At 36.8% G+C, this 17,966-nt stretch overlaps 1 protein-coding gene across 2 annotated transcripts; it reads right to left on the bottom strand.

Moving 5' to 3' along the window:
* Window positions 1-3,198: 3,198 nt before the first annotated feature.
* On the bottom strand, window positions 3,199-7,176 carry LOC307154549 (caspase b-like). Of its 2 annotated transcripts, none has more exons than XR_013820369.1 (3): window positions 6,559-7,176; window positions 4,956-5,232; window positions 3,199-4,672 (listed from the first exon to the last, which is right to left on the bottom strand). XR_013820369.1 is itself a non-coding variant. In XM_079864565.1 (3 exons), exons 2-3 carry the CDS (start codon window positions 5,221-5,223, stop codon window positions 4,526-4,528), a joined length of 312 nt encoding a protein of 103 aa, XP_079720691.1. In that variant the 5' UTR covers window positions 5,224-5,232; window positions 6,559-6,625; the 3' UTR covers window positions 3,313-4,525. The 2 variants fall into 2 exon arrangements, 1 of the variants encoding a protein (XP_079720691.1); XM_079864565.1 differs by having other exon boundaries at window positions 3,313-4,672; window positions 5,059-5,232; window positions 6,559-6,625.
* Window positions 7,177-17,966: the final 10,790 nt, after the last annotated feature.

The raw sequence follows: 17,966 nt of genomic DNA, 5'->3' as shown, positions 1-17,966 counted from the left end.
TTCATGAAAACTCCTTGTGTGTTCAGATGTGTTTTATTCAATGTTTAAATTATTTGCATACATCAACTGTGGGAAAAGATGAAGGACTTCTGCCTTTACTGTGAGTATGACTTGTTCATTCCTGTAAAACTGCTTAGTTTATCAACATAAGTGACTATTCCCTGTTCTTTTCAGAACATGTGACCCTGAATCCAAGTAAATTATCAAGAACTCTCTACAGATCTTTTTTTTTTAAGGGGTCATGTACTGGATTGTTTTATTATTGTATAATGTTGCATGGGGTGCCCTTATAATGTTAGTATGATTTTTACATCAAAAATTGTCATAATTTATAAATAAAAGCCATTTTTCCAAGCCTGATTTCAGCTTCAGATTTGAATGCTCTGTTTTAAGGGGCGTGTCTGCTGTGAGACTGCAATGCAAACGCCCACTGCTGTGATTGGCTGACATGCTTGCATATGAAATAGCTAGTATTATATGAACTCTCTCGAAAACTTTTACTACGTTTTTACTAGTACAGCTAACGAGATTAACAAATCGTGAAAAGTATCGTTTAAAGCATTATACTTAAATCTATTCCATCACATGAAAGGTTGCAGCATGATGAGCACTGACTGAGCAGATGAAAGACAGTCTGTTGATCGCGTGAATAAAGATCTTATCATTGCAACGCAATTTTTGCACTCTCACAAATGCTTACACCAAATCACAATGCAAACACGATGTGAATACACAGTAAGAGCTTCGTTGCGTAGTGTAACAGTGTCATTATTTCATCACGAGTTTGGTAAGTGTCCAGATAAGCTCTCGCGGCTCGCGCTGTGCTGTTTGATTGACAGCTTGGGCGATTGGAAAGGGATCGTTCTTTGATCGCTTTCTGTATATAATTTAATAACAGTTTAAAAAGGATTATTTTCATAATACTACGAGAAATGATGAAGTTGATCGTTTAGTCACTGATGCATTTACAGTATTGAACGATTTTAAGAGAAATATCTGAACTTGAATAATTACACCGAAATCACTGATCGCAGATCAGGCATTAGAATACACATGGTTACTTGCATGTTGCTGGCAGATCCGTGTCGGGAAATTGTGATTGACTGATTTAATAAAGTTTAACCATGCTGGAATCCGAAGGAAGCTTATGCAGACTGTCTTCTTCCACAAACAGGCACTGCACAATATTTAGTAAATCTTTATTGCTTGGAAGTAGCTCGATCCGGTTTAGCATTTATCATGTCGTCCTATGTTATTTAGCATGTTTGGGCGAATCGGTGGGCGGGGCTAAACAGGCCGTGTTGAAGTAGGCGTTGATCTTCTTTTGTGGAGGCGGTGTTTTATCCTCTTTGACGTCATAGTTCCCCACTTTGAAAAATGAGTCGTTTGCTGAGCCTGATGTCTATAAAAGCTTTTATTGGACTAACAAGGTAGTTTTCAGTTCTGAAACTTACAGGATATTATTATAGTATGATGATCTCTTATATGTCAAAAGCTCAAGGAAACTTTGATTTCTCAGTTCATCACCCCTTTAAGTTACTAGAAGTGTGTGTGTGTGTGTTTGTGTGTGTGTGTGTGTGTGTGTGTGTGTGTGTGCATACAGAGCATGTCACTCATCAGTGTGTTTGTAGTTTGTTCATGTGAGCTGCATGTTCTCATTCTCATATGAATGATTGTTCAGAGTAATGTAATTATATATTGTCTCCTGCAGGGGGAACTAAGGCTTCAGTCAATAATAAAACAATAAATCAAATAAAACAAAATAAAGTCTTGAACAAATCATAACTATCAATTAATTAACCCTTCTTCAGACTGAGCAGAGATTGAGGAATTAAAAATATATATTGTATTTATTTCTCACATGTATGGGATCATTTTAAGCTTGACGATGGTCTCTATTATTCACTGCCATTATATGCACACATGCATTACATTTGCATTACATTACACACATGCAAGTACATTTACTTGAAAAATTATACTTTTGTTGTTCCAAAAAGAAAGAAGGGCTTACGACATTAGAGCAACACCAGGGTGAGTAAATGATCTAACCATTTCACTCTAAAACAGCTCTTTAAAGGTGCTCACTTTACTCACTATAGGCCTATTCACACAGGATTAGTATTATCTGGGGACCTCGTGTGATTTAGAAATTACCCCCCACATCTGAATTTTGTGTGTGGGATAAACGAAGCCTGTGATTTTACTCGAATTTACTGACTCCCATATATGATGTCAATAGGCTATTGTCTGGAAATGTCTTGTCGTGCTGTATGATATAACATAAACAGAATAATGTTCCTTACCTTATGCTGTTACACATGTCATCCATCTCCATCTAATCATTCTTTTTGTTTTTGCTCTTCTGATGATTTCCAGCTTTCTCTTTCTGCAAATTGTATAGTTTTATGGTGTAGGCTATAGCGATATGACCCAGCACCCAAAATACTATCAAAACACTCAGCCTCCATTCTTCACGGAAGATGGATAAAAAACGCACAGGAAACAAAAACCTTGAAAAATAAACGACCCCGCCAAATCACAGAGATGCCGATTCGCACGGGACTAGGGCTCTCAAGTTTTGAAGACAGGCAAGAGTGACAATTTTTTCATTGGTTGTTGCGTTAAATCTTACCCAGATACAATAGTGCTATTTTCTGATTGCTATTGTGTAGTAGCCCCTTTCTTTTTTTGATTGGCTGATAAGTGGCAGGCTCGACTAAGAATTTCAGGGAAGACGCGCTTGAATCCTGCTGGTTTCATAATGAGAGCGGCGCGGCCAGAGAAGTTTTGGGCTCTGCGCATATTAAATATATTATAAATAGTTTTTTCTGCGTGAGAAATACAATGTGTGGCGGGAGTGCGCGACAAAAGACCGAAATGAGTGACTGTCACGCTCAATGCGTGACACTTGAGAGCCCTAGCTGGGACTAATACTATCCCAGGACCTCGGTGTTCGCCGAAATATTTCCGGTCATTTGCGGGGGAATTTTTACTTTACAAATCACAGACATGGCCGATTCGCACGGGATTAAGATCACAGACAACCTCCGCAATTATTACAAATGATTAGAGGTCACCAGGTAATACTAATCCCGTGCGAATAGGGCTTTTGTCCTCATGCAGAAGGTTTAAAACTCAAACTGATCCTCAGAAAGCTGTAAAAGTATACACACACACACACACACACACACACATAATTTGTAGGGGATCTGATTGGCTGCTGCTGGTCTGGAGGTGATCCAGATAAGAGCAGAGGGAAGAAGCTCTCCTTTAATGAGCTTTGACATCAACACACCCACTGATGAAGTCTCAGTCACATCAGAACATTTCTGAGCATCTTTATTACACCAGAGAGCCACTAATACAGACACAAAATACCAGCCCATTAGCAGAAAAAAAATGTTATTAAAGATCATTAATCATTACTCCATCACTACTGTTGATCGAATACAATTTATTTTGATTTGAATACTACAGATATTTTATAATCAGAAAAACAAAGCCTTCCAAGATAGCAAGCAAAGTACTTTATGATGCTGAAAACTGTATCACCTGATCATCTTTGTTTCTGTCTTTCTTTGCAACAAATTATACGTTTCAGTAAACACTGTTACAAAGACCACAAACTCACATAAAAAGCCAAAAGTCAAAGTGACTAACTTAAGCAAATGCTGATCACCATAATGATGACCACACATTTTCAATACAACATCAACATTTAAACCTCAATAAGATTATCAATAAGTTAATTCTCAATAAGAACTTCTGTAGACGTCTGACAGAAATAAAGTCAGTAATAAGTGAAGCTGGTAATGCTGTTTGTGGAGTTGTTTAATCCTCCTCTGCTGAGATCTTCACAGATTTAATGTATTTTATTTGTAGTTGATTTCAGGCTGTCTTTAAAGTCAGTTGTAGTTGTGCTTCATTTCCTGAGAGTGCAAGCATTATGTTGAAACAATGCGGTTAACATTTACATATTAACATTGATTTAACATTGCTTCAATGGTTGCTTGCTATGTTTTTTTTTTTTTTTCATAAATCACTCTCGTTTGCACAGAAACTCACACACTCCGAATATATAGAAATAATGATCCATCAGTTATCTATATTTATCAATCCCCAAACAAAGCATTCACAGCATAACATGCTAAATGAGTAAATGTAAAAAACATAATCATTCATCATCCTCTACCATTAATGATTGGTGTTTAATTTCAACATCCAACACCACATTTTGAAAATAATTATAACAAATAAAAACAACAACATTAAAATGTAACTGCTCAAACAATAATATGTCACCCATTATACGCAATCAGTAAAAATCATAGTTTTATCAAACTAAATTATAAGATCTCATCAGGCATCACGTTAGGAGACTCCCTTGACTTTATTTATTTATGGCTCTATTACGGTAGATGTGACTGTACTTTATCCTCACTGAATTTTAATTTAACTGCAAGACTTAATATTATTGTGGCAGATTGTTGATTAGACCGTGTTTATGTTTTAAAGTCCTTGTTTAGAGATGAAGAAGGGCTGGAGATGGAGTCACGACCCTCATAGATCTCCCAGAAGCCTCTAAGCACCTCACAGTAGCGGAGCCGTCGTCCAAAGACAGACCGTCCCATGTGATCGAGAGAAACTCTTCCTTATCGACCAGAACCCGCTTGAAGAAGAGAGAAAAGAGAGGATGTTTGTTTTATATGAGACAAGCAAATACAGACATCAAAACATACAAAAATATTACATACAGCAATGAGTATAATAAATAATATAGTATATTTAATACCAGAACAAAATACATTTTCATTATATAAAACACAAGCTTGAAAACAATGATCTGACTTGTCAACCGATCTCACAGGTAAATGTTTTTTTTTTTTTTTTGTCTGCATGGAGTCACTACGATATACTTCAGAGAGCAGTACTAAATCATAAACCAGTATTACCTTCCTGAAGTTTCAAATCAAGTTTTTTTGCGAGAGAATTTTGGTTGATGTTCAACAGCACTTGTACTGCAACAGTCCCAGCATTAGTACTGTACTTCTCTACCATGCGATCCACGACATCCTGGCGATCCACGTTCTCCAGCCTTGCCTGAGGAATAGGCTCGATGTCTGATCCTACACCGTTCCACAGGTGCCAGATGAACCGCTTGAAATCTGCATTCACAATCTCCTCAAGAGCGTCCAGAATCAGTTTTTTAGTGGCATCCATTTTCTGTCACTAGGAGAAAAAAAACAGTCTTGATTCAGGAACTATAATTCATTAACTATGCTCTTTAAAGCAGTTCACATAACAAACAAAACTACTGATAATAGTTCACGATGCAGTTACACTCCACTCACAAAACCTGTTCCTTTCAGAAAAGTAGATGAAAGTTGGAGAGCAGGAATTATAAGTGGAGGTTAGGTGAACTCTGAGTTGTAAATTACTAGTGAAAAGAAGTTTACGGAGGATCAGGCCACACATTGACCTCTTAGATCAGTAGATTTCAAACTTATACAATCTGCATGGTTTGCAATGTTGTGTGAAAGGGCTATTTTTAAAAAACTTGTTTTCATATTTCTTTCTCAGTTCAAAATACTTTTGGATGCATCAAGTGAGTGACGACACTTTTTACTGTCAGTCATTTACTGTACATTAAAGGTCAATGTATCCACTGAATCCACTGCTTAATAATAAGGTCAGTTTAACCAATCAGAATGAGCTAGAGAAGAAATTACTTAAATACACAAATTTGACAGAAAATTGTGTACAAATATAACAATTTGCCTACATCAAACAGCTTTCAGTATCTCTTTATTACGTCATGAGGCTTGTTTGTGTACAACAGGTGAAGAGAAACTTTAAAATTGAGTCAAAATATCGAAGAAATACAAATGAATGAACGGCAGGATCAAATAACTATGGTTAACTATGGTTCAAGTCACCTTTAAAAAGCAACCTTTAATTACTTCCCTTCATGTCCTATAGTGATTGAAACATGTCAATCAAACACCTTGTGAAACTTTTAATTGGGTTGATATAATCTCTATATATTTATGAAAACACAACGATAGGTACAGTTGAATTTTATTTAAAGTAAATTATCAAGTACTCTCAGTTATTTTTTAGTCACTAGAACTCTTGTGTAAGTGAACTATAATAACTTAGCATTTGTCAGTATAAAATACTATTCCTATTTCACAATCACTGTTTTTTAAAGTAAATCTAACTCTAAGATTTTGCTGTGTTGCGACATCTTTGACCTACATGATCAAAGTCTTCCTTGCGAGCGCAGAAACAAGACTACGGCACAAATATTGCAACATTCAGTCTTTTAATTATTAAAGAGGTGAATGTTTAAAGTCGAAAGAATGCCATAAATAGGATTTACAGTTAAAAGAAAGTAAGACTAATTGTTGCAGACTTGCTATATTTAATAGGCAACTTTTTGTCTGAGGCATTTAGAATGTCATCTTATTCTCTCAACATCTCTAAGAAATTATATATATATATCAGATATTGAAAACATTTGATAAAGTCAATTATATGGAATTATTTACTTACATCTCTGGTTGAACTAAATTTCGTGTAGAGTCTGTCTGCACTTCCTTGTGCTTCGTTTAAGTGTTTCGCTTTCTCTTAAGGTGTTTCCAGAAATACTTCTTTTTTTTTTTGTTCCTTTCTGTCTCGCCCACGCTCGAGAGTTCAAGCTTTTAAAAAAAATTTCACCTTTTTCCTACAGTACGTCCCATAACGCTTTGCACACATTTTTGTAACAAACTGCAAACAATCATCATTGCTACCCAGTCAACAATTTGATCTCACAGTGGACGTTCCACTAGAAACAAACATTGATGTATTGTTTTAATTTATTACTGTGAAGCTGCTTTGATACAACCTATGTTGTGAAAAGCGCTATATAAATAAACTTGACTTGACTTGACTTGATCTCTCTTTGTGTCTAAATATCACGGCAGTTCAAATGTTTGTGTCTTATTATTCATTTAAAATCCTTCATAGATGATGATGACACTGCTGGATCTCATACTGTATAATCACAGGGCAATTATAACTTAAAATATAAAATGAACAACACCACACAAAGACTGCATACTGAATCTAGGTGATGATTATGTTGTTATCATCAATAACAAACCAACATCATCTGGATACATTTGTATCAGGGATGTGCATGTTTTTCTTACTTCTTATTTTTCTTCAACCCATTATCATTTTAATCGTGATCCACCTTTCTAACTCTAACTCCTCCTCTCTCATAAACATAAGGTTTAAGGTGTTTAGGATCAACATAATTAAACATAAATTCCAGATGTTTACTTTACAAATCTTCAGCTTCAAGTTCCACCCAACTGAGACCTGTAGGCTGACTGGTTAGACATATAGACTGGAATAATTATTCGGCAAGTATGTCTTGGTTTAACTTGGTTCTTGGGTCCACAGAGTTTAATGAAAAAAGGTAGAAATAAAAATAGAACTGCTATATGAGGTAACAATATTCATAGAAATTTACGTGTATGCCTACATTAAACTGACAAATAGAGCACTAGAGAAAAAATGTCCAACTGTTTTAAAGAGTTATTTACATACATTTTCTCTGATCATTTCACATATAAGAAGTCATTGTTCTACAAAACATACTACAAGATTCAGGAAAACCTTGTTAGTCTAAAAAAAGTCCCCAATATTACAAGAAAAACAAGACTGTTTCTACAGGATCAGTTCAACGCCTACTTCTTCATCATCGCCTCTTTGGCTCCGCCCCCTGACACGTGAAAAGACAAGCAGGAAAAACAAGATCACTGGACAAAAAGATGTATGATGGCTTTTGATACCTCCAACTAGGGTTGCCAACTGTATTTTCGGCCTAATTTATTTGTCCCGTACGGGACCTGCCTTGTCTCGATCTAACCACTGACTGATACAACAGCAACGCAACACTTGAGAATGATCACGACACCGGTGATCATCCAATCACAGCCCACACTCACGCGCATCAGATCATACGAATAACAAACTCTAAATTGAGAATTAATTATTCATTTGGGACAAATCATTGTTTGATTTGCGAACAGAATCCTCTGCTGTCTGGTCGCTCCCTGTTCGATCCGGACTCACGCTAACGGCTAATCCCTTTCACTGTCCGGCCGGATTTTGATTTCGATTGATCAGTTTTGGTGAATTCAAACAACGTGATTATTGTTCATGAGTCCAACATCCAGCCACGCAAGAAAACATGAAATCTTCCTGAGGGAATAATATGCTGATGTGATTTACTGCCCAAGAAACATTTCTGATTATTATTAATGTTTTTTTTTTATTTATTTTTTTAAGTCAGGATTCTTTGATGAATAGAAGGTTCAAAGTAGCCTGGGAAAACCCAGACGAACTTCCGGCAAATTTAGATTTGCTCTGCAAGTCAGTCTGGCCAAAAGCCCATTCAAGCCCATTTCCAATCTTTCCAAATCTTGGCACCAATCACAAACGTTGAGGCGGGCTTTACACGATGACGATCGATCTTATTGGTTTTAGATCTATCCAATTGCGCCTAGAGGCATTTGAGCGATGTCCGTTGGTGACGCCCCTTCCCCAGACCCACTCTCGGTTACGACTGAGAAGGGTCTGGTGTCATCCAGGCTAGGTTCAAAGTAGATTTATCAGAAATAAAAAAGATTTTGTAACATTATAAATGTATTACTGTCACTTTTGATTACTTTAATGCGTCCTTGCTGAATAAAAGTAGGCTATTACTTTCTTTAATTTCTTTAAAATGTAGTGGGTAATGTTACAAAAGCTTTCTATTTCAGATAAATGCTATTATTTTTAACTATGGTTTGTGTGTAATGTGGCTTTTTTGTGTGAGCTTAACCCTTTCACACGTAAGTTTAAAATATTCTGGCTGACCCCCCAGCAGGGTTGCCAGGTGCCAGCAAGGTTTTCCAGCCCAAAACCTCGTCAAAAACCGCCCAATTTTTTGTGTGGCTTGTTTCTCGTTTAAACACATTAAAATCATTAACAAGCTTTAAAATGACCCATTTAGAAACAATATTCAATCAAATGAACGCAAAAGTAGGCTACTGACCTCAATCAGACTATTCTACTAAACTATAAGCTTATATTACGGAAAATAATGCGATCAACTTATCGATGAGTCTCTTTATTGTCAATAAAAGTCACTTGGAAAAAAAGCATTCAGTAACATAAAAACAGTGGATATATGGACATAAAAAATAACCCACTTTTTACATTTCAGTTATTTCAAATGGCAACATAAAACATGCATATTAGGGCTTGGAGAAATAAAATCGATTTTTTTTTTTTTTGTGATTTTAAAATCGATTTTTTTTATTACAGATATTAATTCAAATTAAATTGCTTTTTTTTTGATGAGGTTGACCGAAGTTAGCCACATTCGTTTCAACAGAGGATGAAATGTGTCGTTACAGAGCTGCACCATTCTTTAAAAGTCTGTAATCTCGATTCAAACACTCACCTTTGACAAAATCATATCGTAACATTCAAATCTGTGTTGGCGTGCGTGCGTCACTTTAAGGTAGTGGGAGGGAGTGTTGTGAGGTTAGGGGGAACGTCAGCCAGAGTTGTAGTGTGTGTGTGCGTGTGTGAGTGAGTGAGACTGCTGCCTGCTGAACATTGGGTCGCAGGAATAAGGATCTGAAGTGCCGGTGTTTCGGGAACAAAAACCCGCCGAACTGATCCGAAACCAGCCCAACTTTTATCCACCCGCCCAAACCCATTTTTAGGTAAACCTATGGCGTCATTTTTTAGTCAAATGTTATGAGCGTGTAAGACATGCTCACGAGCACATTATGTTATTTCACACGCGCAAAAATGAACCTTCAGCTGGCATGATAAAAGTACTCGCGCACAAATTCAACAACCGAGAGGTGTACAGGTAGCTGCGAGCGAGCGCCTGGCATACTCTCATAGGTTAACTCTGCTTGTACAGTGGAATCCTGCTCGCGCGCAGCGGGCTTCTGCTCGCGGAGTGCTGTTTTGCTCGCGCAGTGGATTTCTGCTCGCTCAGCTGATTTCTGCTCGCTCGAGTCTACATGACTTTTGACAATTTGGGGGCGGAAACCAAGGAGGGCACTGACCCTCTTATGATTGGTCACTTTCATCATGGAAAATCTTTGGAAATCCTAACCCCGCCCACCTTCAGACGCAGCGCGAGTCACTCAGCTCGCTCTGCTACTCCGGCTATCTCTGTATATTTTAGACAACGAAATATGTGATAAAACACCTTACTAACTATTTTCGTTTTCATTTAAAGAAATCTTAAACATGATAGCCACACAAATGTGGTTCATGCAACGCGTATTGATTATATTCACTGCACATAACGTTTGCCTATTTATAAAAACAAAACAAAATATAAAACACAAACCTGCCTCTTTTCGTTTTAAATATAATATAAAAACATTAAACATTTTAATATGGCCCAGGCAATATGTGCATTTGTACTAAACAACAGATTTTGCAGTAAACAACATTAGGCTACAGTTTTAAAAAATTTAAATACAATTATTAGCCTACAATTTAAAATGACAAAACTCAACCCAGTCTCTTTTTGTTAAATTTCAGTTTTATCAATATTAGCCATGATAAAAGTATAAGTAAAAGGTATAAGAAGCTATACAAATAAAGCAAACAATTCAGTCAAACATACAAAGTCAGCGCTCTAGTCTAACCATACAACGATGACCGGGCGCTCGGCGCTCATGTACCCCGCCTGGAACAGCCTTTCCTCGGCTATAGTCGTTCTGACGTTCGCCGCTTTCGCTGGCGTCTCTGTAGTGGTTAAACATGAGATATAATTCGTCTTGTGTATATCTAACGGGCGATTTTTGGTCTCGTGAATCTATAATTTATTCCCTGGCCAATCGTTTTGGCTGAGGGGAAGTTTCATAACTTTATAAGCTATTTAACATTACCTTTGTATGGTTTTATAGAGAGCTGACTTTGTGTGTTTGACTGAATTGTTTGCTTTATTTGTATAGCTTCTTATACCTTTTACTTATACTTTTATAATGGCTAATATTGATAAAACTGAAATTTAACAAAAAGAGACTGGGTTGAGTTTTGTCATTTTAAATTGTAATAATTGTATTTAAAAATTTAAAAACTGTAATGTTGTTTACTGCAAAATCTGTTGTTTAGTACAAATGCACATATTGCCTGGGACATATTAAAATGTTTAATGTTTTTTATATTATATTTAAAACGAAAAGAGGCAGGTTTGTGTTTTATATATATATATATATATTTTTATAAATAGGCAAATGTTATGTGCAGTGAATATAATCAATACGCGTTGCATGAACCACATTTGTGTGGCTATCATGTTTAAGATTTCTTTAAATGAAAACGAAAATAGTTAGTAAGGTGTTTTATCACATATTTCGTTGTCTAAAATATACAGAGATAGCCGGAGTAGCAGAGCGAGCTGAGTGACTCGCGCTGCGTCTGAAGGTGGGCGGGGTTAGGATTTCCCAAGATTTTCCATGATGAAAGTGACCAATCATAAGAGGGTCAGTGCCCTCCTTGGTTTCCGCCCCCAAATTGTCAAAAGTCATGTAGACTCGAGCGAGCAGAAATCAGCTGAGCGAGCAGAAATCCACTGCGCGAGCAAAACAGCACTCCGCGAGCAGAAGCCCGCTGCGCGCGAGCAGGATTCCACTGTACAAGCAGAGTTAACCTATGAGAGTATGCCAGGCGCTCGCTCGCAGCTACCTGTACACCTCTCGGTTGTTGAATTTGTGCGCGAGTACTTTTATCATGCCAGCTGAAGGTTCATTTTTGCGCGTGTGAAATAACATAATGTGCTCGTGAGCATGTCTTACACGCTCATAACATTTGACAAAAAAATGACGCCATACAAACCGCCCAATCTGGCAACCTATGGCGGGTACTCCGTGCCAAAATCAAACATCCGAACGACCGACCGACCGATCGAACGTCTATCCGAACGTCTATCCGAACGTCTTGAACTTTCAAACGGGTGACCCACGTGACGACCTGACGTGACGTCAGCGTCTTCGAATTTGCAGCTTTTTAACCATACAAGTATACAAGCTGATGTGTAAAGGCTATAAATGGACATGATAGGCAATACATATAAATATTGTACCCCAAAAACAACTTTCCTGAATTCTGTGCTTGTGCGGCTATGTGTTTTACTTTCAAAGAGCAGAAATACTGCCTATAAGCTACAGACATTCAATAGTCTTGACCATATAATCATTTTAACTAGTTTTTATTGTTAATTTTATTGCCCAATGTACAAAGTTCCCACTGTCCATAAAAACACTCAAAAGTCGATTATTTTATTTTTTACTTTTTGATCCAGAAGGTTTTCATATTAGATTTATATATTTGGACAGAATGATCTAATGAATGCTCTGCAGTGTTTATGATATTGAGCTGTGTATGATCTGAAAGCATTGTTTGATTTTGAGCACAGATAAAATGGTTTTGAGTAAATGAATGGAAAAGCATCAGATGGTCTCTGAATGTAGTTTGAAGATTTGGTTTTGTATTTAAATTTTTGAGAAAGTGGGTGATGGTTCCAAGAAATGTATTTTAGCAATTCAGGAAAACTGTCCTATAGATTAAAAACATGCATTATTTTTTATACATAATATCAAACAAATAAAGTAGGCCCAATAAAAAGTAAATCTAATCAAGCATGATTTTTTGTTTCAAGAACTTATCTCAACACTTACTAAATTATCATAATCTTTTACAAATAATCATCATAAATGTTAAAGTGGAAAGGTTTATTAAAAACATATGTATAATAGTTCTAATATTACATTTAGACAAGATCAGCTGAATATATCTTATTTTGTAATTAAGGTTCTTTGATTTTCATGTCTGCAACTTATAAACAATGAGCCCCAAAAAATGTAATGATCATTTAAATAAAATCATATGTAACACGTTCCTACATGTGCTTACGTGTTGTTAACGCGTTCCCATGGCGACCGGTCGGAAGCGCGAGTAACTGATCGTCTTCCCAACGTGTTGTTTACGTGTGAAGACACGTGTAACACGTTTTTTTATATATACCTTAGTTTAACTTCTTATTCTTCGATTGTATCCTCTAACTAGTCTACATTTGATTACTGCAATCAATGACTGATTTAGAAAGTGATTTAGAAAGTTATGTATGTAGTATTATTAAAGTTAAATAAAGTTAAATTAAGGCTAAATTATTGACAAACCTGACATGCTTAAACGGTTATTTTGGAAAAACACGATATTCCACATCATTTTTCTCCATCTCCCATTAAATCGGGAATAGATCTTATTGAATAGAAATACGCTGTAGCGTATTCAAATGCAGCAAAAACTGCAATCAGTATCCCATCTGCTTTACCTAAATATAAAAATAATAGGAAATGAATTATATAGGCTACATAAAATATGCTTACCTTTTATCAGACATATTGGCATTTCAAATACAAAGCCGGCCTATATGTCTACTTTATGATACCCTTAAGAGTGTAATGTAACCCAGACTTAATTTCATGAAGTCACTTGTCTCAGGGGGACATGAGGGAGGTCTACAGGTTTTCTAATAATACAAAGCTTAATGCTAAATCCTGAAGTATCAACAAAAAAGGTTCTTAATATGACAGTTTTTTCAACTTGTCACATTTGTTAGAAAAGTATTTTTTATTGTTTATGTTATAACATTTTCAGTAACAATAATTAATATTGTAGATCTTTCCCCCTGAAATATCCTGTAATTGGACCACTAGGAGGTGCTCTACAATTCATTCACAGGTGACCCCCAAAACAGAAACCCTTATTCTCAGCATAACATAACACTTATTAACAAATGACAAATTTTATTCACCTCACAAAACAATACAAAAACTCTTGTAGCCCAAGAGTCAGCAGAGTCAGCAAAGTAAATTTCAGAATGAAGATGAAATCATGGTAAAAATGAACAAAGTAGCCTAGGCAATAGATTATATTGGATAATCTTAACTGTGTCTTTCTCAATGTGTTATTACCATGAAAAGTCAATGGCCAACTAATGACAACATGGTCCATGGCATTGAAGACTTTGAAATTAAAAACCCTTTATCTTATAACGTTTAACTCTTACTTGTAAAACAATCAGTTTGACAAATAAAAAAATAAAAAAGGAAAAATACAACAACATTAATTAAAAGCATACCACTGTAGCCTATACAGTTACAATAGGTGAGTCTGGTGTTTGAAACATTAGAGTCATGAAATACACAGAAAGTCATGATATAGCCTACAGGTGGCAACTTGGTCAGTTCATCACTTAGCCTACAATAGGCTTATTCAGGGAAGTGCAGGAAATGGTTGAGTATTATTTTAGGTATAACATCTGTAGGCATATTTAGTGCCTATCATGTCCATTTATAGCCTTTACACATCAGCTTGTATACTTGTATGGTTAAAAAGCTGCAAATTCGAAGACGCTGACGTCACGTCAGGTCGTCACGTGGGTCACCCGTTTGAAAGTTCAAGACGTTCGGATAGACGTTCAATCGGTCGGTCGGTCGTTTGGATGTTTGATTTTGGCACGGAGTACCCGCCATAGGCAACCCTACCCCAAGGTGACCGTTATTTAGAACGTGTCACTTTATGGTTTCCATAGCGACGCTTCATTGCTTGTCACGTGACACACCGCAGCAGCGACAGAGCTGAATGAATGATGATCTGCTTTTATGTAATTTTTCCCTTTTTATTCAAAATATTCACAAATTTGTTAGCTATGGCATGAAATATCTGATATTCCGATTGTCAAATATATGCAAGTGGAAGTGTTTTGTTGTTTAAACACCTTTATAACGATCACGTTAGTTGAGCTGTAGCCTATGCGCGATGGGCGCCGCCATCTTAGTTTGTGCCGCAGACGCAGTTCAGAGAATCGGATCTGTTGGATTTACAACACGTGAATTCATCCACTTCTCCCGAAATACATGAAAGTAAGTGGCTGGTGAACTGGGAGAAGAATAGAGTAAGCTTTAAAGTTACTTACACAATGTGAATCAATATGAATAAAACGTGTCTAATTATAATGGAAAGGATTATTATTGCCTCTTCTATAGACATCAGTGTGTATTTTATAAACTCTAAATGTATTATATTTTTAGTACTTATGTGAATGTATATGTATAAAACCTAAAATAAACATTATGTGGTTGAAAACACTTAATAGTTGTGATATATGACAGCTCTGAGCGCGCCTCTCTCTGGCTCAGCGCCAGCCAACGCGCGAAAGCACATTTGAATTTAGCAGTTGATCACGTGATGCACTGACCGTTCTAATGCGATCATACGCTCCAGGGACCAGCCTAGACTGATCACACCGGTGTGATCGTACGTGCGAAAGGGTTAAAATTTGTTTTAGAATTATCGTCAAATTGTACATAAATAGGTTAAGCAAAGCAAATGCGTTTATGTCTGAGAAAATTTTCTTTTTTTCTTTTCTGAAGTTTGCAACCCTACCTGGAACCCTAATGGAATGTAGTATTTACCCACCATCTGCCTCTGATGGCTTTCGGTACTACACCAGCCTGCGACCTAGTGTCCCATACTCAGTGCTTACACTCACCGTCTCACTTTCTAACAAATTCAGCTCAGCGTGAGCACAACACTCTATAATCAATGACACTGTCTACACTGCTCAATGAATCTCTTACATCCTGTTTGCACGGTTAGTTATGATGAAAGCATTTGTGAACATAAGAAAATGGCCTTTGTTTTTTAAATTATTACAGCCTTTGTTGTAAAACTCTAACATAAGTGCGGTTTTGGACAACTTTAAAGCTCTCATAAAGTAGATTTTGTGAGGACAAATCTGACAGATTTGTAGCAAGGTCATTTAGTACAGCTTGATATCTATTTATTCCTCTTGTGAGATTTGTGTGGATGATAAGGTCTTCACACATGCTATCCCCACAGTCTCAAACTCATATGACAGAGAGGAGTATCAGGATGGAGTTTGAGAAAAAAAAAAAGGAGGAGAGCAGGATAGCAGCTCTAAATGAAGAAGAGAATGAAAAGGAAGCAAATCTGGAAAGAAGAATTCAAGAAGGAAAACAGTCTCTTTCCGACAGAGTCAGAGAACTGGAAAACCTTTCTGAGGACAATGACATCACCTTCCTGAAGGTCGGTTCACATACACACACACTGTGGTAAATCTTGGACTTCACTCCACACTGAGTTCTTACACAGCTTTATTGCCTTGAAAGTTAATTTCCAACCCGCTTCAACTCACTTGCCCGTGCATTTTCAAGCGATCCTGTAGAGCTTGATTAGCTGCTTAAGGTGTGTTTGATTAGGGTTGGAACTAAACTCTGCAGGACAGGATCAGGGTTGAAAACCTCTTTTTTTTTTTTTTTTTTTTTATGAAATTTAAAATGACTGAATCTATGTGACTAAATCTAGATGTGGATATACCACCAACGTGCTTTTAAAGGTCAGATGACACTGTGCAATTTCAGCAATGTTTTTGTTGAGTACAATAAATCGCATGCAATGTAAAGACAAAGCTCACAATTTATGTGCTCACACTATACGGTCCAATCGTCGAGCTGTGACTTGACTGCTCACACTATACGTATGAAATACACATGCAGGGACCCTCCAAACCCAGAACTGTGTGTCTATTTCAGAAGAAACATGCTTTACAGGAAGAAATGCGCTGCCTTGGTCGTATGTCCATTTCTCTGAGCTGAAACGTCAAAATAAACTAATAAATACAGTATATTATACTTATATATTGTCACCATGGTTTAATTTCTGTTTTCGCGCAGGTGGAGTGAGGTGAAAACACTAGGGCAATCGCTTTGTAGCTCTGCTTCAACAAAGCTAAAATTCGTCCCGAATTTAAAGAACAGTATGGCTGAGAAATCAGCTCAAATTCAGACGAAAACTGCACAGTGTATGACCGGCCAAATTTAACATTGTGTGTTTCTGTGCTGTTTCTCAGAATTATTACAACATTATGAACAGGTATTTTTCACTTTCACGTTACTACTTTACTTTCTAATTATTCATGAGCTTTAAGTAAAATTCAAAACTGATTATGTGAGGTTTGTTTTTTAAGAGCAAAATACACACTTCCAGATGCAGAAGCTCTTATTGATGTTCCTAAATATCTGGGCAACTTGAAGTACCAAGTGTGGGAGAAGATGAAGGGCGTCTGCCCTTACTGTGAGTACTAGATCATTCCTGCACAGTTAATTCCCCGGTGTTAAATTAACACAGAGCGGTGTTCATATGGGAACTACCAGCAGGGTGTTAAAAGAGTTAATTAGAAGATTAAGTAATTAATTGAGTGATGATTGTTCGATTATTGAAGACACCTGATGATAACAAGCAGAATCACTGAAGAAAATAGAAACAAAGAATACCCGTTTATACTTAGATTTAAACTTAGATTCTATAGGCTACTCCACATAAAAATTTGAAAAAATCTGATTGTTTGATGTGAAGACATAATATTAACATTACCTCTGTAGGCCTCTCTGTGGCAGCAGAAACTCTTTATCCCCATCGTCCTGTGAAGATGAGCATTTGGTTGAGGACACTTTATAACACTATTTGTCATAATGGTGTATTAGGCTACTCACGACTGCCTGGGGTTCTGTTGGGACAGGAGGCTTCAAAAGACAGATATTACCATCAGAATCTGTTGGGACCAACAAAAAAAACCATCCCAAAGTAAAATAAATGGATATATCAAAAACAGCCTATATAAAAAATAACACACCTCTTACATTTTATGAAGGCCCTTGGATCTTCGGGAGTGACTGGCTCTGAAGTCCCTCCAGGAATTCCCTCAGCCAAAAATGCTGCTGCACTGCTAGACACTGGATGCTATTAGTTATTTAATTTGTCAAATGTATAGTCAGGTAGCCTACACCCATGATATGCTCAAG

Source organism: Squalius cephalus (genome assembly GCF_949319135.1).
Source record: "Squalius cephalus genome assembly, chromosome: 2".
In the NCBI taxonomy this organism is placed as follows: domain Eukaryota; kingdom Metazoa; phylum Chordata; class Actinopteri; order Cypriniformes; family Leuciscidae; genus Squalius; species Squalius cephalus.
Note: the sequence above shows the minus strand (reverse complement) of the source record. Positions and strands in the feature narration are given on the sequence as shown.

Coding starts and splice junctions, on each gene's coding strand:
- LOC307154549 (XM_079864565.1), bottom strand. CDS start 5,223: ATGGATGCCACTAAAAAACTGATTCTGGACGCTCTTGAGGAGATTGTG. Junction 4,673..5,058: donor AGGATGTCGTGGATCGCATG/GTAGAGAAGTAC, acceptor CTCTTCTTCAAG/CGGGTTCTGGTCGATAAGGA.